This window comes from Acanthaster planci, linkage group LG07, assembly GCF_054643075.1.
Source record: "Acanthaster planci isolate LZ-2023a linkage group LG07, COTS_SCS, whole genome shotgun sequence".
Lineage (NCBI taxonomy): Eukaryota > Metazoa > Echinodermata > Asteroidea > Valvatida > Acanthasteridae > Acanthaster > Acanthaster planci.
The window spans coordinates 11,461,961-11,485,739 of NC_141783.1; the positions used below are offsets into that span (position 1 = coordinate 11,461,961).

Here is a 23,779-nt window from a genome sequence, read left to right on the forward strand (position 1 = left end):
TAGCCCGAAAACAGTAAGACCTAGCATTACAGAAAGGTACAAAAATTTAATCATTTCTTTCGGAAACAAACAAAAACAAAAACAACTGACATGACCTAGAATGCAAAAATCTGAAGTTAAGGGGCCCCAACGTTGCGATGGTAGCACAATCTTTCTCAAAGTATAGGCCTCTCACTTTCTGGACAGCTAAATGATATCGCCTGGTGTATTTTTTGTTTGAAACAACGGGAACTTTCACAAGCCAATGTTGGTGCAGTGACAACATTGCAACGATCATGGTCCGACTCAAATAACTTCTGCCAAGAGTAATATATATACACATGCTTACAGGAAGTGGCTACAGAGGTTAACCAGTGACTGTTTGTTTCCAGCCACAGCCATAACTTTCAAATCCTGCCATGTTTGATGGTTACGGCGGTGAAAAACCATTGGTGAAAACACTCGTAGTTACGCTTAGAGTACACGCGCGTGTAACAGCGCCCGCTTTTGACGCTAATCCGCGAATCTGTTTACGAAAAAAAATTCTCTCCACGTAGCCGCTCCTCTCACAAGAAATGACTGAACTGCATTATCAGGTCGACTTGTGTCACCATTTCCCAAGATGGTACCTAAAATATTTGACAGTTCGGGACTCTAATTGGATGTTGACAATGACAGAAATTCTACAGACTTATGGAGCAAGAAGGTATTAAAGGTCACGTGGCCAGCTTCAGGAACTCTCACGCGGCCTTCCCTATCACGGTCTGTAACTTTTGGGAGAAAATGCTCATACATGTACCAGAATTATATCTTTGTGTTCTTCAGATAATATTGTGGGAAAGTCGGCACCCAGAGTTGCATGGGTTTAAAAAATCATTAGCGACCTTTAACTTCAAGCATCATCATTCACACGTTTCTTTGTTCACACAAGTTTGTTTAATTTTCACTGCATATACTTAGCCTACGTGAGAGCGAGAATGTAAAGAGTCTGCTCACGTCACCGAGAGTCGTGTTTTTCCTACAAGTGGCTGCTAAAGCTATGGTTGGCCGTCGGTACAGAATCAAAAGATTAATTCAGTGTTAAAAATCCAACGTAACTATCAGAACACCAGCTGCCGATGATCATACACGTACTACTAAATTCTAAATGAAAATACAACCCTATTTAAAATCAACGAGACAAAATGTCCGTTTTGAACGAATTGGAGGCAAAATTTTAAACCAACTTGGACCTAAACGGTCATATTTCTGCATACAAATCAAAGGCAAAAACAATGAGAGTGGCCAATAACGTTGCAAAGATTAAACCTACCTACAGTTGATTGGTTTTACATTTAGTCTTGCTGTTGACTGTTGACTGATACTGTTCTTGTCAGTAAAGGTTGATTGGACTAAAATGTTCTGTAAATGCTGATCATTCCTTTAAGTTTTCTTGATTGTAAGCTGCTAAAGGTATTTTTGCTCTCTTGTTTATTTGTCAGGTTTTTACCTCAAAAGTACCATTAAATAATTCCACCTGCGTACGAGTGTATTATCATCATGTATATATTACCAATGTTTTTAAGAAATGAAAAGTCAATTTTCGGCAGGACATTGTCCTTCGGGTCACGCAGTTTTTATGTTTCAATATTTTACAAAAGCCATTAATTGAAAATGACCTTTAAAGGCGTATATAAACAAAAATAACAACAAGTTCTAAATTCTAAAATGTTTTTCCTATTCAAAAGTCCCGTCGGCACACCACCTTTAGCTCTACTTTTTTTCAAGACCTAAATACGGTACATAGGCGGAAACCAGAGGCGTATCGAGCAAGGGGATGAGTCGTGGTTTCATTGGCGGATTTCCCTTCAGGAACATGACGCTGTGCTGGTTGACGATTCGCAAGTGCCATATATAACAATATAAACACCTTCGTCGGGGAGACAAGGATTCTATCCACGGTGATAAAAAATGGACTATCGTTCAGGAAAATATGCTGCTGTTTGTTTGTTTGTTTGTTTTTGTTTTTCGGTTCATCTCATGCAGTGGCTATAAAGCCAAACACTAGCTCTTCACATTTCCATGGAGTGATCCTCGGAATTTTTCATGCTGAGCAAACTACATCTGGTAAGAATTTTTAAGTCTTCTATCAAAGAGCTTCACATGTTTGTTTCAAACTCTACAGAGAAATTAAAAAATGCTCAGTTCTCTCTCTCTCTCTCTCTCTCTCTCTCTCTCTCTCTCTCTCTCTCTCTCTCTCTCTTCTCTCTCTCTCTCTCTCTCTCTCTCTCTCTCTCTCTCTCTCTCTCTCTCTCTCTCTCTCTCTCTCTCTCTCTCTCTCAAGAAAATACTCCCTGCAATGTTATAGTCCACGGGAAAGGAGACATCTAAACTAAAAAGAAAATTCCAATGAATTTGGGGCTCTGTCAGATAAATTCTTATGCCATATTCGATAAAATTAACGATTACATTTTACGGGCAAAAAGCCTCAATCTCTTATTCGTCATGACGGCATCTACCTAACTTGCAAAGGGGAAAGCCCAGCAGTGCCATATTTTTAAAAAGTTAACTATAGTTTTTTCAAAGTTTGCTTTTACGAAGTGTGTTTTTTTCTTCAACTTTATTTTTAGGAGATAGCACGTGGTACACATTGTTTATTACAAAATGAACTCGAAAAAAACGACAGAAATAACGACTTGTTCCCAAAACAGAAACAATTTTTCTCAATATGGAGCTCAAGAGAACGAACTGGAGAATGTATATCTCATGCAAACGACGTTTTGGAAAAAACTCTTGTAAAAAGGAAGCTACAAGAAATACTTTAATTTTTCGAAAATGTATACTTGATAGCACCACGTTCTTGGTAGTCCATTTTCACCCAATACTTAAATAAAGTTTCGAAACAGTTACCTCGTAATTGCCTTCGAGAATTATTATTATCTAAATATGTGAGATTAGGACACAGGTAGCCGATTAAACGCCTTCTGTGATTAATTTAGTTGCAGTTTCTGGAATTTTTCCATAACAAATTACGGAAGTGTTTACTGTTATTCTTATGTTGTAATTTCATTTTCCATCAAATAATTATATGTAATCCCTACATAAATTTCCCACGGAATTGCATGATTTCATTTTCACTGAATAGTTTGAAGTGTTAAAAAATGTCGTCCGCGGTCCCTCAAATATGTCAACACAATTACTCATGATTTTAACAACACTTGTGCTTTCAATTCATAGCATACCTCAACCTCATATGCACAGTACATGTACATTGCGCGGACATTATGCGGAGCCACTGTTTCTAGGCAGCGATCGAACATTGTCCTGGGAAAAGGCGATTGCTGATTTACGCGGCTCAAACCAAACAATTACGTCTTACTTCAAAACATGTGGCTGTCAACCAGGTTTCTTTTCTCACAAGACAAAAAGCAAACTTGTTTACTGGGAGAGTTAGCTCTGGAACAATCGCCCACTTCATGTGACTGCAAAACCACAATCAGACCCGGGTCTATTTTTGTCCGGGCACTGAAAGGAAAAGACAACACTTATCAAAACCACAAGTCGTTCTCGCCCGGTAGCCTATTTTCACATAAGTGTGTGTGACAATGCATAATAGGCTGTTTGTGTTCTTGAAATAAGAGTCCATTGTAGGCAAAATAATTTATTTTTAGCCGAATCTATAATATGCCAAACAAGCATAAGTATCAATAAACATTCTTGTTAACTCCTTTCACATTGGAAAAGGGACGCACAATTTCATTTTGAAGTGTAGTTTTAAATACACTTCACACTTAAATAGCTTTACCACTTATTATACATGCAAAAACATACAAACCTTCAGCCTCTCAAGTAAAATTATTGTACTTTAAAAGTGACATGCATCCATGCATGCGTCTATTTTTACAAGATTCCAAGTGCTGACAACTTCTGGATGCACATCTCATTATTATTTCTCCACCCCTCGCTGACCACCCTAAGTCCTAGGTTGGGGTTAAGTCACGTTTTTCAGGGGGGGGGGTACTAATTGGCGCTTTATAGGCGCCTTTTTGCCTTTGAAACAATACACGAAAGGCATGGGCGTCAATCCCGGGTGGATAGGTGTGTCCCCCCCTTTTTTTGAACAGGGGGGTGGGCTATTGAATCTACCACACACTTTTTAGAGGTGAGAGGAAAAAAACAATGAGAACACCAAAATCATGCACACAACGGAAGAAACAGTTTGGGGCAAGATTCTTTTATTCAAATTTCGGCTAAACATGATAGAGTTTATCGTAAAAATTAACGAGTTTGACAGAAAAATGAGCAGAATCGATTTTCAACAGATTTCTAGCAGAAGTGGTAATTCCAGTAGAAAAAATAGCAGATTGTTTTGAACAAGCTTTTTTAAAACAAAGAATATGGATTTTTTTAACAAATGGTTTCCAGCTGGCAGCCCTTGCACAACAGGACAGGCTGGCCAGTCTATGCGCTTTCTGACGTCGCAGTATAGAATTTATTACCAAAATGATCAGGCTATTTTTATATTTGTGAAAAAAACTTGATTACGTATTTCGTATTTAGGCTATTTTATATCACCTGCATATGGGATTAAGCATTTATGATGTATGTCGTGTTATTTCAGGTGATTTGACAGATTTTTTTTTTCGTTCAATCTGGCACAATTGTGGAGTGCATCTTACGGATTATTGTGTTGATCTCATCTGGTAACCTTGGCTCCGAATTACTTCCGACAGTCGTGCATCCCCGGCCGATTCTCACAATAACACAAAACGATTAGAACGAACTCAGGGGCAGATCCAAAAATCTTTCCAAGTGGGAGGGTTCAGGCCAGACTTTATTTAATGTCTCATTTTTGCAGACAAATGAAACATTATACATGGCATACATTGGCTACCGTACAATGGTATTGGTGCACTTTCGTTTGTTACTTATTTTATTCATTTTTCCCATTGTTTGCCGGGGGGGCTCAGAGTAGGGGGTTCGAACCCCCCTCCCCCGGATTCACGCCTGGAACATACAATCTAGAATTCAATTGCAGAAGAATCCGTCCCATGGTCGGTTTAAACAAGCGGCGTAACTGCAAAAGCAAATGAAATGCGCTTGCATTGAAGAATTGCTATGCTATACGGCTGGAAATTCCCGATGGCCCCCTTTCGTGAAGAAAGACCATGCATGCATGATTTGTCTGATTTGTCTCTCTAATTTGCGGGTTGTACTTATTAAGGCAAGATTTGAAATGCGGAGAGGGCGGGGGGGACACATTTGCCCGGGGAATGTGCCCCTAGTGCCTCCTCTCCCTTAATTACGTCACCTTAATTGAAAGAGAGGCTACTGGCAAGCTTAAGCCATCTAGGTAGTTCCTACCTAAATGTTAATGTGTTTCGTCAGGACGGGAAATGTTTTGTAAGTACAATGTCACCTTGACTCCAAATTTTCGTGCAGAGGCCTACGCTTTCAGCTTGGCCGCACAGAGTCAGTAACCTGTGCTTAGTGCGTTCATATTTTTTGTAGGCACTACACAGGAATCAGAGAATAGGCTGATCCACTCGCTGCTTGAAAAAGAAAAAGTTACCGAGTACAAACAGGTTTTAACACTGGTAATCAAACGTCGATCTCCGTGCAATCATGTTCTGTGCTATTTTGCCTGACTCAAATTACTGACGGAACAAACATAATGGAACTTGCATGGGGCGTTGAATTGACAACAAAAACACTGCGAAATACATTTCGATTGGTACGAACAATGCACCGTACCCACCCCCGCCAGATGACCTCGCACCATGACAACCGTCAGTCAGTACTAAAGCCTGGCCGCATGTCTCACTGTTGAGTCACATGTATTGTTTGGTGGTGTAATCTGTTGTGTCATATTTGGTATTATGTTATGAGTACGTGTGATGTATTATTTGGACTCTATGACTTCTGAGGGTGTTGGCCTCGGATCAATGGAAATTACTGTGTATTTCTTGGATCTGACAGGTACGATGGCCCACAACTGTCACGGCAAAAGCAAAAGGGTCACGGCAAAAGCAAAAGCGCCACGGCAAAAGCAAATCCCTCACGGCATAAGCAAAAGGGTCGCGGCAAAAGCAAAAGGGACACGGCAAATGCAAATTCCTCACGGCAAAGCAAAAGGTCCACGGCAAAAGCAAATGCAAAAAGCAAAAGGAATCAGTCTAGTACTGTACATGTAGGCCTATTTTGTAATGAAGCTCGAGTGTGCGCTGCGTTACCGGTAGACAGTGCAGTACATGTTCACTCGACCAAACAGTAAAACCCTAGCGAGTACACTGATACATTACAAAGCACGGACTCAGGAGCAGTATCATAAAAACGTATCTCTCATTATTGTGCATGGTAGGGGGAAATGACTTCCAATACACCTTTTGTCATTTTCTGTATCTTTCTGAATGGTTGTAAGCCATCTGTAGCCATTTATTAATTTTTTGAATCATTTTGTACTAATTAATAACTATGCCACGAAAGAGGCCAAAAAAACGACACCACACAATTTTCTTCTGACTTCCGACGAACTATTTGTACTATATTTAGCAGTGACGTACATTTACATGAAATATCACACATCTGCCTGTATGAAAAATCACACATTGATCCCTTTACGTAAGCATTTCTGTTTGTGGGTGTGGGGTGCACTAACGCACATGTACATGCGTGAAAAATATCACATTAATAATTTCTTGTATACGTTCCCGAACGTCATTTATGTGATTTAATGCATCGGGGTTCCTTCTATAAAGCCCATATTGCTTTAGTCTTCTGTTGAAGTGTGTTGTAGCTGATACAGAGGTTGAAATTCTTGTGAAGTAATCGGAGGATTTCTTGGTATTCGAAACCTCTGGTGAGATAATATTTAATAGCAGTTTCTTCATCAAAATCCACTTTACTTTCAGCATCCGAGTCTGATGTACCTTCTTGAAACTCTGTGGAGTAAATATATCATGCATAATTAGGCAATTGGTCATGGTAACATTTTTTTTTACTAAAACAAGAAATATTGGGGAGTCCAATATACGGGCAACCCCAGTTTTTCCCTATAATAATAGCAATAATGAATAATTTTGTCAAGTCCACCAAAAATCAATGCTCAGCACGCTTCGAGAAGATCACATAATTAAGAGCAAATAATAAAATTGTGCTAAAAGGTAAACTGAAAAACGATGGGCAATAAAAAAATAACTGAACCAGTAAAAAACTTTGAGAAACTTCAAGTACGCTATTGAAATCAACCACAGAATACATTTAAGATTAAGCCACTGTGTAATTTAAAACACTCTTTTTAAAATGTTAAGTTGTAAATAACCTAAAAACCCACAAAGATAAAAATAGCTAGACATAAACGAAACACGGCTGGAGCAAAACCACGATAACAGGGGGACATGGGCAAACTCAGAAACATAATTAGCCAAAAGATAGTTAAGCAAGTGGTTTGGTGTGTCATTTATCGGAAGCAATAACATGTCCCAAAATGTATAGTTCGGAGCATTTTCTAACAAAACATTAAGAACACTCAGACCATGCGAATGCAGTCATAGGATTTGTGCACTGGGTGATGTCTGTGTACATGCATTAAACTTTCTCCGTGCGTGGTTTGCACCCTCTCCCAGCTCCTATGATATTGGAAGGAAAGAGTTCTAGTTTGAATAAAACAAATCATTTATAGCCTAGATATCAAGCACAACAAACGAAGACAACAAAAAGCTAACCTTGTCCACAGTTGGAGCAGAAATTGCCCGCATTTCTGTCGTGTCCACAGTTGCTGCAAAACATGGTTTACTGTTACGCGTGGTGTTCATGCAATAATAATCAACTTTACCTCACCGGTGGGCTGACCAGTACACTTAATAGTATCCCACTCCATGTTTCGCTGGCGATCCGTGTATGCGTGTGCCATGACCCTTTCGCTTTTGTCGTGAAAAATTTGCTTTTGCCGTGACAGTTGTGGGCCACCGTAGACAGGCCATACAATCGTGTTCCCACACTGAACAACTGCAACTACTCTTCATCACTTTATTGGTTCCAAATAGCACGGTGGCCCTTACTGAACACTGGTTTGTTCTTTTGCTGTGCGTGTGTTTGAAAAGCCTGAAATCACTGCGGCGATGTCGTTATTAAAAGTTAAATAACATTGTAACGCATTACAGGGTTAGAAAACTGGAAAAGGAAGGACCCACAATGTTGTAAAAGAGATAAATCCGGAACCGAAACATGTGCGCAGGATCACTGTAAATGCAGCGAAAACAAAAGCGTGCGCCTCCAAGAGTTGGCAAAACGTTGGCCAATCACAATGCGCGAAATCTGGTGAACTAAGTCTCATTTGGAAAGGGTTTTGACAGATTTCGGTCTATGCATAGAGCTACAACCCATGCGTGGCAAACTTTTGGAGGAGCACTGTTTTGAATCGCCCGTATTCAAATTACATAATTATAAAGGGAACAAAAGTTAGTGTGGGACAGTGACACACAAGTGCAGAGGTTGTAGGGCAAACTGTGTGATTGTACAACACTATCTTACAGGAATAACAACATAAGTGTCGGAGATACCGATTGGAGGTACCGACCAATGGTGTGACGAGCCAAATGTTAAGGATTCACGTGGGTACGGGCGTTCCCATGGCTATGATCTTTCCGCCGCGTTCCCATCATGCCGTGCGCGATCTCAACAAGTGCAGAAACGTAATGCGCACAGAGTCGATGTTGGACTCGTGGGTAATGTGACCCCGCAGTGTTGGCGTCTCTTCGGATTTTTTCATAACTTTTGGAATAGTGTTATGGCAGTGTCGGTCCGCAAGCGATCCGTATCCCTGTTCATTGCATCTTTCTTGGTAACTTGTCACCACAGCATGCATGACAAAAGCCAATTAACAATGAACTTTCTGACCAAGAAACCTGACTGGGCCGCCGAACGCACACGTGGGGGGGTGATGTGTCCGCAGATTGTGCATTTGTCGTGCGCAGGGACGGGCACAGTGGCACACATGACCAGCGCCTTGAATCAAGATTAATCATGCAGCCAAGACTAGCCCGAGGGAAAACCGACAACACAATACTGTCAAATTCTCTGACCATAAGAAATTACAAGAACACAATTTTTCTTACTGTATTTGAAATTGTCCAACCTATATATGCTGTTATGTTAGAAGTTGTTTACATCAAACAGTGTACTTCCGTTTACTGAAAAACACCATGATGTAAATGTGTGCTTACATAAAGAGAAGGAAACATGATATTGCAGAACTTGGCTCTGATTGTTGTTGCTTATGTAATTCCAAACTCACGCAACTTCCTGACTGTCACTGTCATAAAGTCCTCCGGCAGTTCCTCTAATGAATGCAGATGATTTCCTGCATAAACACGGAGGTAAATACAGAACTTTGACAATATTGTGTGGTTGACATGGAAGGTATAACGGAGGCGTCACAGTTTTTCATAGTTTCAGAAGAATAGACTTCCAGCGATGAAACAGTTTTTGTGTGTTTTCGTGAGATACGGCTCGTGCATGCTGATAATGATATAGGCCTAAATACGGCACACTAGCGATGTGTGATGCTCGGAAGACAATAGCGCACCATATTATGAATGAAACGTGCCATGTCCGGGAGGGAATTTCATATGACAGTGAAGTCCTATGAAGCTACCACATCCCTTCAACCGAATTCACCAATGAGTCTGCTGGGTTACTTTCACCTAAACGAAGGCACGTTTTGAGGTTCATGATGGATATTGCCGTTAACAATCTTGCGTTTTTCAGAACTGAATGCCTCTTTGTACAATCTATCTCTAGGGGAGTCACGTTGGCGTAGTGGTTCCTTCTTCGGCTTCCACCTCTGCGGACCGGGTTCGAATCCCGGCCAGGTCCAAATGTGGTTTGGGTTTTCAGTCCCTACCTGATTCCGTGGGTTTTACCAAGAATATTCCTTTAGGGTGTTCCTCCCACCTCTAAAACTGTAACTGCTTCTCATTGTCTCCTCTCCACAGGTTTCTTCAGGCTTGCGAGCTACAGTGCCTAGGGCGCTTTTGAGGAATCCCTGGTGTCATTACCAGAAATATATAATAATAATATTGTTAATAATTCATATAATTGATCGGTTAAGTGTGAAACAGAGACTTACGATTTAATATATAGTTGGACAATTGTTTGCATTGCTGCCAAACCACTGGGAAATTCCAATCGCGTAGGCGAGGACGTAAAAAAACAGAAATGCCATGTTGTCAATACAGGAAGCCTTCTTGTGTTTTTAATCATCGAAGGCGAAGATAGCCGAGAGTATCGTGTAACTTATTTATAAGCGTTGGGATGGAACACTTTTAATTTGCTTGCACGATTATAAATGTTTCAATTCCAACTGTTTCACAAGTGCTGTTCATTTATTTATTTTGTAGTTTTGTGCTGAAAATCAAATTTACCTGTTCGAAAGCTGAAATGATACGACATGTAAAAGGTAAATTTGCAGTTTCAGCTGGTGTCGTGATAATGCCAACAGTATCTAAATTCTGTCAAAGTGGATTTTTTTTTTACACAATCATTTCATCAGTGGCAATTCTATCTCTTAATGCAGCACCACATACATGATTATTTCCGATATTTTTGAAAGAAGTGAGGGGTGGAATTTTGGCTGCATACTCAATTCAAGTGCACCATTCATTTTCTCACCAGGTTTACGGAGCAGTCCAGGACAGCCCACACGAGAATGCAAACCACTCCCGGTAAGAGAGTTACTTTCTGTACAAAACTGAAAAGCTATTCAACCCTTCTTCCCTTACAAGAAGATAGTTTTGAGGCATAACAACATTGGCCACTTCTCTTTTCCGTCCGGGTATCGATTAGTCTCTGGTCATTTAGGCGGGCGTTTCCATGAAGGAAAGAGCATCAAATTCACTTGTTATTTCCTTTGAGGTTCATTAATGCGTTTTTCCGCCTCGGTAACATTGACAAAGTTTCACATCTCTTGAAGTAAAGACAAAGATCAATACGTTTGGAACGGAGCTTTTCTTTTATTTTGGAAGATTCTAGACTTTCCCCAAGTGCTAACTGGGCTATCTAGGATCTTTTATACGCCGTCTTGTCAAAATCTCGGTGTAGTGTTGACTTCTTTGGGAAATTTTCACAGTCAGTGCCTCTCCAAGAGTTTGCAACGCGTTGTCCAATCATAATGCGCGAAATCTGTCGACCCAATTCGTGTTTGGAAAGGGTCGACAGATTTCGGGCATTGTGATTGGCCCACGCGTTGCAAACTCTTGGAGGCGTGCTTTTTGTGAATCGCCTGTATTCCCAATACTTTGATATAATTGTGATAAATTCAATGCTCCCATGATTTCTTGTTTGTTAACCCCTTTACCCTTTGCACTTCAGTCCCGACTCCCTACCATCGCGTCAAACCGGTTGTCTCTCGGATCTCTCACTGGTGCAAGCACGCGTTAACCCGGAACGCAAGGGTCAAGCAATACAATTTGCACCGGGATTCACTGAATAACGATCCTCAGCCGGGGGTGTGCGGGGGGGACGTGTCGTGCGTGTTCAGTGTGAGAGATTGCAGACAGTGTACCCATCGTATTTTGGAGCAATAAAACGCATGTACAGTGGCAAAGTTCAGAAAATAATTATACTTGAGGCTCTTTGTATGACATTGCCTTATTTATATTGGAGCAAAAGCGAACCTGTAATCGCACAACCAAACCCGAGGCATACTTTATACCGGATAGGTTTACACGGGGTAGTTTATACTGTACTCTGAATTATAATAAAGAGACAATTTAACCCCTTGCAAAAGGCAGTTCATACTAATTCACAAAGACATGCCTGCAAGTATGGGCCCATTTTAAACGCCACGCGGGGTACCCACCATTTTTTTTTCAACTTTATGAAAATTATATTGTAAAAACAGATCCTTCATTCTTGTGGTCATCTGTGATTAAATTATTTTGCCAATGTGTTATTAATAACAAGAAATCTTGTTTAACTTTAAAAAAAAATCGCGGTCTTTGCCTCCCAGTGTCGACTTTTTTGGGGAACGGGAAGGCGATGTCTTTCCTTTTGCCATCTCAGCAGGGCAGTCTATGCTGCGGTCGATGTTGCAATGCATGCATCGATATTTTTTATAGCTGGTGTAGTAAATATAATGGGGTTTTGAAAATTAAGTTCTCTGCAATGATGCATGGGGTGTAGTGATAGCCTGCCTTTTCTGCATGGTGACATTGATATTTCTGGCGAGTTTTCAAGGTTATTGCTCCATTCACATCGGTTTATGTCTAATTCGTATCGGCCGTTGGACAGACGGAATTTGTTCCGTTCATTGCATCATGACTGTTGTGAACAATCTTTCAAAAATGCATGCAAAGGTCCGATTCTCGAAATCACGAATGCTTGTGAAATAACTTAGTATCAGTGTCCGTATTTTATGATGTTTGACATGCAGCGCCTGGGGATTATTTACAATGGCCAAAGAATATTTGAACGCTACGTGCAAGGCCTCATAAAACGTGAACCACACGAGTCAGATGTCACAAAGGATTCCGTTCATAACGGAACACCGCGTTGGCTTTGATGACAAAAGGTCGACCAAAGAGAATACAGAGAGGTCTGTGTGTTTTGTTCTATGACTTGGGTATTGTGCATAATGTCTCGGCGAGAAAATATCCGAGGTTTGACCACGGAACCGCCAAGATTCAGGATGACAAATAAAAACAGTGGGATCATGTTCGATTCGTTATGCGTTAGTCCTCGAAGAGGCGAGTTCGTAGAATGGTCACTCAATGATGGAAATGTAATGGATGACAGGGCGACGAGTCAGCCCTAATCAACCATGACAACCGAATCGATGACTGTTAGCTGCGCCGTAGGGCCCAATTCGTGGATTATGCCGTCGCTCCCAAAGATATTCAAGGGCAAATCTACAGAACCAAATTTTCGGAAGTGACATTTTTTCGAGGGGGAGTTGGACATTTCTTTATGTAACCTTTTATGAGCAGTGGAGCTAAATCGTGAGGTCTTTAGTTTTGGGAAGGAGGGGAAATGAAATATCTTTAAAAGTCACATTTCTGTCATAATGTAAAAATAAAGGTTTTTCCCACTAAATTGGAAAAGGGCATATACCAGGAAGAGCTCAATGTCCATTGCGGCCGCGGAATGTAGAAATTCCGCCCTGATGAGATCAATAAAATTCCGTCATGATTAGCCATGTATTTTATGAATACTTCAACAGCCCATGTAATTTTTCTGGCATTTAAGTTTTGAGAGGCAAGTTTGAACAATGCCTAATAACGTGTTTCCAAATTTTAGACCGAAAGGTGAATGAATTTCCAACATTCCAATGTGACAAGCTTGCTTTCCATCATCCGTTCAAAATGTTGCCATGCCCTATAATGATTATAATTTTTACTTTTTAAGGCAAAAAGGAATTTTCCCTCTTAAATTTGCCTACCATCCAAGAGTGGATCCAGAACCAACTTTTCCGGTTCCAAAATTTATGTTGGAGGGAAAGCAAATAAGCTGGACTTCATGCAGAACCATTTACAGCCTGTCTGAACAGTGAGGTTAAATTTGAAGGCTTTTACCAGCAGTTGGAAATGAAAATGTCTCCAAACCGTCGCCTTTCATTAGTTAAAAAAATAAAGAAATTAAAAAGGCCTGGAGAAGGGCCATGACCCGTTGCCCCCATAATCCGCCCTTGCTACATTCCGACGAGACAATAGACCTGACCTGACTCTCAATTTCAGTTTCGTGATCTGGACTGCCAAATTCAGTGAACTTTGATGACACACCTCCCCGACCAACCGGCAAAGAGGAGGGCGGTTTCAACATCTTGGACTAGCTGTGAACCACTATTGTAACCTGAGGGGTGCAGACGGCGAATTCAAGTGAGAATTTCTGGCCAGCTTATTAGCATTAAAAGTGCCCCCACAGTATCTTTTGAAAAAGGAGATTGTTTTGCCCCAAAAATGGTGAGATTGTGTAAATCCTTGCCAGGATCAACTCCCTGGGTCTTTGAGCTCTCATATGAGAGCAGAATGGCTAAAAGATACGGTTGAAAAATGGTCGTTAAGTGCCTGAGAAAGTTGAGGGTTGCCACTTGAAAAATGGCTGCAATCACATCTAGTGTTCGGGAGAATGAAAATTGTTCTACATAATTTATACATATGCATGTATGCGTAGATGTGCTTATACAGCCCTGCAGCTTCACGTCAAACGAACCGTTGGCTCTTTTGTCTAAGATCAGATCATCCAGAAACCAAACTGATTGACAAGACAATGACCGAGCAAAACCGCTTGCTAATTGTTGTGGTCAGCTCAGAATGTCCCAAGTACGCGACCCCAACACTAAACGCATTGTAATCAGATTGAAAGATGGGTCCTTTGGGAGAGGGTTTGGTTGGGAGGGTTCGGCCCGGCTTACAATGACTCATGCCTGCACTTTGGGGATGAGACTATGCGCCAAAACAGCTAGGGAAATGGGCTCGCCTAAATTATTGATTATGGGGTAGGGCCCTACGGCATGGACCAACTGTCGCTAAAGAGTAGCCGCTCTCCGTCATCTGCAGGCTGGGCTATTTCCTAAATCACTCTGTCTCCAGAAAGTGTAATTACTCAACCTCATAAAGCACCTCCTATGGACCGAGTTGTGTAGTTTAACAGGCCATGTAAGGAAGCAGTGGCGAAGCCGAGGGCAAGAATGCAACTGCCCCCGTGGGAACTCTTGCCTGCAGTCCCCCCCCCCAGCCTGGCTACGCCACTGATTGTCTGATTGAAGTCTGACTGTTATCAAATGATTCGGAACAACAATACATGGGGTAGTACATACATGTACAATGGAAAATTGTTCAGGTTTTGAAAACAGGTCTCCCTCCTGACGAATCAGACTTAATAGTGGTCGCCAAGGGGGATCATGGGCAGGAGAGATGAAATCGATTTTTCTGTCGCCACAGCACCACAAAAGAGTTTCGCATTATTGTTTTCAATGTACATATAAATCTGGTAAAGGGTCAGCTCACATATGGCGTCCACGTTCAACCCGAGTGTTTAGAAAAATACCGTCATTTGAAATGATTCTCATATTTATTTAAAAAAAAAAGACGACCAGGTTTTCTGGGTACATGATGGATTTGGAAAATAGACGTCACTTAAATTTGTCCGATCTTTAAGTCATATATAAAACATGATAATCATAAATGAGGGTTGAGTAGGGCGTGCATCGTGAAGCACAGAATGTCAGACTCGCCCTATTCCCTACCGTGACCCGCTGTCGTCTTTGCATGATCTAAAGCACATCAGCACTAGCAGAAGAAAATCCTGCAGGTATTCACGAAAAAAAACATTTTTTTTTAAATTATCTATTTTGGTTCATCCAACAGGGCCATCAGCGCTAATTACAGGATGATAATGAGTGACAGTGACGAAATTTTCAGTTTCATAGGTAGTAGGGAAACATCAGAACAAATATTCCAGGGAGACTCACGAAATCAGGTAGGAACTGAAAATCCAATCAGCATGCCAACCTGAGTGGAATTTGAACCCTGTCGCAGAGGTGGACGACGAAAAAGGAGCCACAGTATTGATCTGACCCGCCTTACTCAGCCTGTTTTTCCATTGCATAGGTCTACAAATTCATTGCCTACAACCCACTGGCAGATTGACTGCATCAGCCAAAGTAACCGACAGCGTCGTTAAGTTACGAAAACTTTCCACGCTGCTACCTATCGGTTACAAGTCATTCGATTTTGCGTGTGAAGTCTTTATCCAGAACAACTGAAAGGTAACTCTGTGCCCGATTCCCTTTTAATAATTGGTAATTTCAAGCGGAATGTTGTGTATTTTACTAAACTGACGTGTACATAACACTTTTTAATCAGCATAAGATTGATATACAATTATGTTCACTCTGAAGAATTACCCGGACTTGTTTTTCTAATTCAACATTTTTTGTTCACTATAACGTTGTTTTTTCCCTTATAATGCCATAAAATAAATTACCGACATTCAATTTGAAATGTCTATATTTACCAGGCTTGTACTTTCTGTGTGTGTTACGTGACAATGCGTACCCGTTTGATTCATGTTTTCCAATCTGCAATTAATATCTCCCGTTTTTTTACAATCATCAGTCTAGCATCGAAGTGCGAAGAAGTTACGCCCGTGCTTTTGAAAGTTAACATGCACGTCAATCTGTCAGTGAGTCAAAATCAAGACAGTGAATTTGTATGCATTGGGAAAACTCAGGACGTGAATCCACTTGATTTTTAGACAGAGTAAATCATGCCGGCAGACGGTCTACAAAATCATACATAAAACAGCCGTCGACCGCATGACTGAATGGCAGGTCAGGTATACACCCGGAAGTCTCACCGATTGGCGCGTTCAGGAGGTGATGTCATTACTGTTCACCTATATTTGCTTTATAGTTATGACAATGCAGAGAATGAAGTCCCGCCTACTTCAGTATACAGTTATAAATGGGACTGGGATGCATGAGCAGTCATACCGAAGGGACAGAGGAAGGGGAACATTTGAAGTAACATCTGACAATTTCTAAAATCAAACCCGGGGGACTTGAGACGTTTGGCGGTGAGAGTAAAGAGAAACGATCAGCGGAGATGGCAAGTTGGAAGGCACAGTGTCTGAGGTTGGTCGTGGTGTTTGCGGCGTGTGTGGTGGCTGCCTATGGAAGCACTGACAAAGACGTAATTCCTCCCAAATCGCACGACGTCCAAGACATGAACAAAGTAAAGGCATTTGTAAGTATTACCGATTTTGTTTTGAAGAAGAAAATGATTGGAATATACTCACGATACTTCGGTCTCCTCCCTTATTGCGCATTGTCTTAATTGACATTTTCCACTTACAATCTGTTATTAGATTTACCACAGAAAAAAGGTGACAAAGTTTATCCATCATCTGTCGCTTAATCAGGAAAGAGTTGTTTTATAGCGGTTCAATTTTTTTTATTACAACACTGACTTTTCAAGATTTTTTTCTTTTATTAAAAAGGAGTATCTAAAAAAATACGGTTATCTGAGCAAGCGGCCTGCGAAGGATGACGCCAGCGGCGTCCTGCCACCCGACAAAGCCGTCAAAGCCATTAAGCGCCTCCAGAAATTCGCCGGTCTGGCAGAGACGGGTGAGATCGACTCGAGTACTCTGGAGTTGATCGAAAGGCCGAGGTGTGGGGTCAAAGATCCAGAGCTTACGAACGGCACCGAGGGGTTTAACTTATCGGAGAGCAGGGAACGGAGTCGCCGCTACGTGGTGGCTGGTCCGCCTTACCAGTGGACCAAGCACGACCTAACCTACAAGTAGGTTTTCAGTTCCCAGCCCGATGATTCATGCCATTTCTATCGTGTCCAGTACAGTTCCATGCGGTTATATTATAATGAAATTCAGTGAGTGTTGAAGAAATGTTTCCATTGCTATTTCCTTTGAATGAATTTTATACATCAAATACAGTTGATCAGTAGCTCACGTAACGGGTTGAAATTTTTCGAGAGACTTTGAGTCAGCATGACGTCATTTCATTTCTTACCTTTCTGGAAAATTCACCTGTGATTCAACTTATTATTTCACTATCGACAACTTAAAATATTTATATCCTCATTTAAACCACGTACTACTAAATTTTCGCAACTCGAACTGATAAATGTTGATAGCACCTCTCAGGAAGTAAACTGTTTCCTTTTGAGTGGTTGCAAGATAAATATTGCGTAAGTTTTGTTCATTCGGCGGTTTGCCGTTCTCCAATTTTGCCACAAGGATTATCAACAAAACCAATTTGTTCGAAGACAAATATTTACTAAGCAACATCCACAAGGAGGTTGCGGCTTTCTTGCATCCGATGACTATTTCATGATAAAGTGAGCTGCAATGAATTTTTTGTTGCGGGTAGAGAACCGAAACCTTCTCCTGACTTAAGGTCTTTGACTAGCTTTTTGTAAACAGGTGTCACGATTTTAACGCCTTCATTTTTTCATTACATAAAAAACAGAACCATTTTTTATAACCATATGTTAAATGATAAAAGAGTACAAGCCTGAAAACACTAGCACATGTATCAACCACTCCAAAACTAGGATACTTCTAATAATTGTTGAGCATCTGAACGACAAGGTACAGAACAGGTGGCAAAATGATTCGAGATTACAATGCCACTACTTGCTGCTTAACGATCTTCAATTCTTACTTCAGGGTCGTAAACTACCCTGGTCCGCCCTCTACGATTACAGCTGGGGAGGTGGACGCCGACGTCATACAAGCCTTCAAACTCTGGAGTGACGTCACCCCACTGACCTTCCGGTCGGTGGACGATGAAAACGAGGCGGACATCCGGCTGATATTCGGCAAGCGGTCCCACACCGAAGTGGAGGGTGACCCTCCGTTCGACGGCCCGGGAGGCACACTCGCTCATGCGTTCTCGCCCAACAGTAACTGGGGCGCCACCGACGGTGACGCTCACTTTGACGAGGATGAGACTTATACCCACGGTGTTTATAGAGGTAAACCTTGGAAAGCTGAAAAAGAAAACAGTTTTGATACAACAGTTGGCTTGTGGTCAAAAATGAGTTTGTTGCATTGTCATTCTCGCAAAGTCGCAAATGCAATTTGTCGCTACTGAAAAGGACATTCTCAGAATTTGCGCGCAGTCCATAACCATGTCGAGTGTCCATTACGCTTTTTGTGTTCGTGAACTTTGAGTCACGTGATCATAATATCTTTCATTTCATCATGTTTATGAGAAAGAAAACCACAGACTCTCAGTTCAAGTCTTTGAGAATGACCCTCTTTCATTTGACCCTGAATCATTTTACAGGTGTGAGTTTCCTCTACACTGTCGCCCATGAGATTGGTCACACGCTGGGGCTCGATCACTCCAACGTACCTAATTCTTTGATGTGGCCGTGGGGGAGGAGTTACACTTCAAACTTCGTGCTTCCTGAGGACGACAAAGCTGCAATACAGTCAATATACGGTAAAATTAATAATTGGGCCAGGCGTTAGTTAATCATGCGGGTAGCTTAAACTGAATGCTTACAATCAGGTCGCGAAATCCAACAACTGAGATGACGTTCACCATGCATATTGGATACGCATTATATTAAAATTAAATCGGTGACGTAACAGTGTGTACATGTACTAAAGTCGTGCCGCCGGGTACCTTGCTCAAAACAGTAGCATAAACATATACATCAGCCGCTCTTTCTAAAGTATGAACTTTGGCTTGGGCTGTTGTTAATGATCAACTACAGTTTGTCAGGGGAAATATGCATGCAACTTATTAGGGTAGAATGATTACGGATACCTCAAACCTCAGTGATAATTTCACTTTTCCTCACCCGTCTAGGAGCCAACCCGAATCCGCCGACCCTGCCTCCAACCCCACCCACGCCTCCTCCTGCCTACTGCATCACTTTCTTCAGCTCCCTGGTCCTCATCCGCGGCCAGATCTACGCATTTTCTGTAAGTCAGCCCTAAAAGAGTAACGTTTATAATCGTGTCATAAGATTTCCCGTTTGGTTGATACTTTCATAATGGTAGCATAGGAGGAGCGAAGGAATTGTTTTGGGAGTGATTTGTACAAGTAGTAAAAAGGAAGTCTTTCTTGAGAATCAGTAGTGAGCATTTGCACAGTGGTACTCAAAACAAATTAGTCATTTTCATTTTTTCACAACCCCGGGCAAAGGGCTTTAAAAAACAATTGTGAGTAAACAACCAACATGACCTGAAGAGACAGCTCAGATTTCAGAATGATATGTGTTTCCTCCTTGCAAGTCAACAAGATACTTTACTAGTGATTGTGTGGCTTCCTGTACATGTACATGATTTAACAATATCTGATGTAGGCTTTGAGACAAGTTTGAGAAAATCCCATTCTTACCAAGCTATAAACACATGCTTCCCAAAACACGTAGAAAGCTTTCAAACAGTAAGTCATAAAAAGGCAGCATGGAAGATGCCAAATGAATGACATAAGAGGGGAAATTTTGAGCATCGTTGCACACGCACAATCCCTTTGCTTCTGCGAAATTACCCTGTTGCTCAACAACGGCCGTACGAAATGGGTACAATAAACCATCGTTCAGGGCAAAAACTTTGTGTTTGCGTAAGTTTCTGTTACACTGAGAGTGTACTTTGTCCCTTGATGTGATGTGAATGTGGAATGTGTGTTCAGCTATTTCTATAGGATATATTTTCGCATTGTATATTTGCAACGTTCAAATCCAAGTCTCTTTGGCAGTAATGGCCGCAAATTTGGCATAAAATGTCTGCAAATATGTGGAGGAATATACGGGTCTACGACAGTCTTGTTGCCCAAAGGAAATACATGCCATAAAACTTTATTTTCTGAGTACATGACGGTTTGTTTGTTTTGTATTTTGCGAGAAACGGAATCAGGAAAAAAAGAGTACAATTTGCAAAGACTGCGGCCTTCGGTCAGTTTCAGAGGCCCCATTTTGGGCGGCTATCATTGATGGACATGAAAACAACTTTTTCCTTTCTTCTGCCCCCAGCACGACAAACTTTGGCGATTTGACACTAACGGCAATTTACTGTCAGAACAAGAGGGTGAGCTATCTCGGACGTACTTCCCCAAACTTCCAAGAAGCGTTGCAGCTGGTTACGAGAGGTGGTACGACGGGAAAATATACTTCTTTAAAGGTAATTTTAAACAGACGTCACTTCAAAAATTGCAGGATTTGGGTTTCTATTGTAAATTAGCGGAATCAAATTCAGACAAAATAGACACTGCATGCTGGATCTGATGAGTAAATATTGAATCTATGAGTTTTGGGTGTACCTTTCCTGTCGCATTCAGTCAGTGCTTGACTCAACCTGCTTGACAGTCATACCCATTAACTAAAAACCTTATGACTTAATGATATTTGTATCCCATCAGCACGACCAACGGTACTGCAGGAGAATTTGGCCGATACATCCATATCGACAAAGCATAATGGAAGCTAACCGCACACCCCAATATACTTCTGTGTAAAACTGCACGGGATCATTTAAGAATAAAACTCTCAGTTCCTTTTTTTTTTAAATTTTTTTAACAACCAGGACGAAACCACTGGGTCTACACGTTTGTCCACGGTCCACCTCCACTCTTCAAGATGTACGATGTGGACCCCTCGAACCTGCCGAGCGAGCCCGATTACCCCCGCCTGGCCAAGGAGCTGTCTCTTCCCAAGAAGGTCTCGGCGGCCCTGCACGTGGGTGACGAGGGCCGGACGTACATCTTCAAGGGCAAGATGGTTCGGATCGTGGACGAGTATGAAAACAACACCATCGAGGAGACGAAGACACATCTGGCCTTCCCTGGCGCGCAGTGGTTTCCGACAGGAGCTTTCTATCATGATGGTATAAATGGAATGATAATTCTAAATTTGGAAACATAAGCAAATCATGTCAATCTGATGTTTGTTGAAACATGTTCAGGTCCTAATTCCCAGAGACTTTGCCCAGTAGTGCCTGGTTTTGAAAGAGTCGCACATCGATTATGCCGTATGCACTGTTGTTTCGTTCCAAGGCTATCCTGAAGGCTCCGTTTTGATAATGCGTTGCCCGCAAGTGTGACTTAGCTAGAGACTGCTTGGGGCTGTTGCACAGATTTTTGGCATTGACAGTGGCTTTGCTTTTCTTGGGATTCGATTCTGATCCTGGGAATTAAAAAATTATATTGGCTGAAGGCCTTTAAAGAACCATGAAGTAGGTTTTATGAGTTGAATATATGAAGCAATGACTTTACTCCTATTTTGCAGCAGTAAAAGGGAGAATTTCCAAATTTTAGATATCGTGCCGATGAAGATTCCCAAATTCATAGTCGAAGCGTGATGTCTTCACATGCAAAACATCTTCTCTAAAATCAGGAGAAGGGAGCCGCGTCAAATTTTGATTGAGCGCCTTAATCGACGTGGTGATAACCGGCATACTTTTCCAAAATTTGTTCCAAAAGTTACATTATTTAGTTATAGAAGTTCTACTCTCATCACTGCTGGTCTCAGAAATGTTAATGCGCAATATTTATCTTTTTCACACAGGCTACGCATATCTCATATACAGTCACGGACAGGGAGCGGACTACTTTCGTTTTAAGTGGGACCAGACTAGGAAGGCCTTCGCAGGCATGCCAGGATACCCACGAAATTTTTTCAAGGATTTCCTGCACTGCCCTTAAAAACAGTAGGCCATTGATCCGCCCGGCTTGTACAGGCAACTGACCTGTACTATACAAGATTTCCTTCGAGTGCCACCAATTTTTGAGGACAACGGGAACAAGAGGCGAGTTCTTGTAGAGGACTATGGCATTGTCCACGTTAAGACTTCGCAAACCCGTGAATCCTTGGTCACACTTGATTTCCGATCCTACTTGGCAGGCCAGTTGACTTCCGATTGCCCCATGCTTTATACAGAAGGGTACCAATTTTCTCGCCAGTGAACGGATGGATTTGAGCATTCGTCAGAAACTGGGGATTAGAATACAATCTAAATAGAACTTTGTTGTCTGCACGTCGTTCATCCACCTCTAGGCCTATGGGAAATTTTTCAGTCCCGGTTCATACCAAGCAATGTTTTAAACCTTGATTTGAAAAAGGTATTGAGTAAACAGGATATGACAATAACATTCAACCGCAACCAATGATGTGCAGATTTCAGTGCCTTGATTTCTCTTCGGTGCTAATATTTGTACCCCGGCCTGCCCATTTAGTCCGGAAGGTCTTGACTTGTTTTGCAATTTTTATTCATTTTTTAAAGACCAAAATCAGTCGATGTAAAAATACAATTTGAGTGTTTTAAGCTTTGTCTTTCTAAATATGTACATGTACATAGCTATGTGTTTTCGCTATTTTTCCATCGTTGATCTCTTGTTCGTAGTTACCATATTCAGTATTTATTATTTATGTCTGTTACTACAATAGAAAAAAACTGACGTTTTCATCTGTCAACTGAAATAGTAATACATAATGTTCATTCGGTTTCTTGTTTGTCAGCGTCCACATTCTTATGCGTGCTTCACTTTAAGGGTCCATAGGATGAATTTTTGGAAGCACAGCCGTGCACCTATATTCTCCTCCAACTTATATGCGTGAAAAACTATTTACACGTCTCTTTCGGTTAAATGTGTGGGCGAACACGTCCACGCCTTCCCAGGAACTGGAACTGGGGGCGCTGCTGCCGCGATGCCATTCTTGGGAATATTGTTCAATTCATGGATCTTCCGTTCAAATGTTGAACCCAGTAGCTTATCTGCTCACTGAATTCATACCTATCTAAAGAAATCTAAGAAAAGAAAATATCGCAACTTCCAAAAGCTTATCTTGCTGAAACCAACAAAGTGTAAACAAATTGAAAGAAAAGGCAATACATGCTATTCATCTCTAGAGGAACCCTTTATATTTGGGCTTTCGACCAAATACATGCAGTTGGGTAATGTTTTCACTTGTGTATGCTTGGACGACCACAGAGGAAAGCAATATAATAAGCATGTATGTAGCTTTCCGTCCAGCGCTGTGGCGTGCTTCAACGGGACTATTCGATGTTGTGGGCTTTATCGACGGTCACGTGGGCGATGTGCAAGGACAAGAAGTGTAAAGCTAGGAAAGAATGGACAGGATCTGGAACCATTCTTTCTCTAGCCCATTTCTACGCCTCTTCCGATCCGATAGGCAGAGGATATAAGAATTTTCTTGGGCCTCGGAGAGTTCAGTACTTTTACCATTAAACAGGATATATTACAGAGAATTTCTGCAAAAAGCGTGAGCAAACTTTTAAGTTGTATCACTTCCAAAAATATGAGTTTTAATTAGGTCCCAGACTTCTA

At 41.4% G+C, this 23,779-nt stretch overlaps 1 protein-coding gene and 1 long non-coding RNA gene across 3 annotated transcripts; both read left to right on the plus strand.

Moving 5' to 3' along the window:
• Positions 1-1,859: 1,859 nt before the first annotated feature.
• On the plus strand, positions 1,860-15,706 carry LOC110981866 (uncharacterized). Of its 2 annotated transcripts, none has more exons than XR_015425778.1 (3): positions 1,860-2,085; positions 10,633-10,682; positions 15,324-15,471. It is a non-coding gene; the product is annotated as an uncharacterized LOC110981866 (long non-coding RNA). The 2 variants fall into 2 exon arrangements; XR_015425779.1 differs by lacking the exons at positions 1,860-2,085; positions 15,324-15,471 and adding exons at positions 9,188-9,672; positions 15,567-15,706.
• Positions 15,590-22,934, plus strand: LOC110981865 (collagenase 3-like). Its single transcript, XM_087138606.1, has 9 exons — positions 15,590-15,724; positions 16,371-16,703; positions 16,957-17,261; positions 18,148-18,455; positions 18,770-18,928; positions 19,301-19,416; positions 20,469-20,616; positions 21,019-21,318; positions 21,999-22,934. Exons 2-9 carry the CDS (start codon positions 16,563-16,565, stop codon positions 22,133-22,135), a joined length of 1,614 nt encoding a protein of 537 aa, XP_086994732.1. The 5' UTR covers positions 15,590-15,724; positions 16,371-16,562; the 3' UTR covers positions 22,136-22,934.
• The last annotated feature ends 845 nt before the right edge of the window (positions 22,935-23,779 follow it).

Coding starts and splice junctions, on each gene's coding strand:
- LOC110981865 (XM_087138606.1), top strand. CDS start 16,563: ATGGCAAGTTGGAAGGCACAGTGTCTGAGGTTGGTCGTGGTGTTTGCG. Junction 17,262..18,147: donor AAGCACGACCTAACCTACAA/GTAGGTTTTCAG, acceptor TTCTTACTTCAG/GGTCGTAAACTACCCTGGTC. Junction 19,417..20,468: donor GCCAGATCTACGCATTTTCT/GTAAGTCAGCCC, acceptor TTCTGCCCCCAG/CACGACAAACTTTGGCGATT.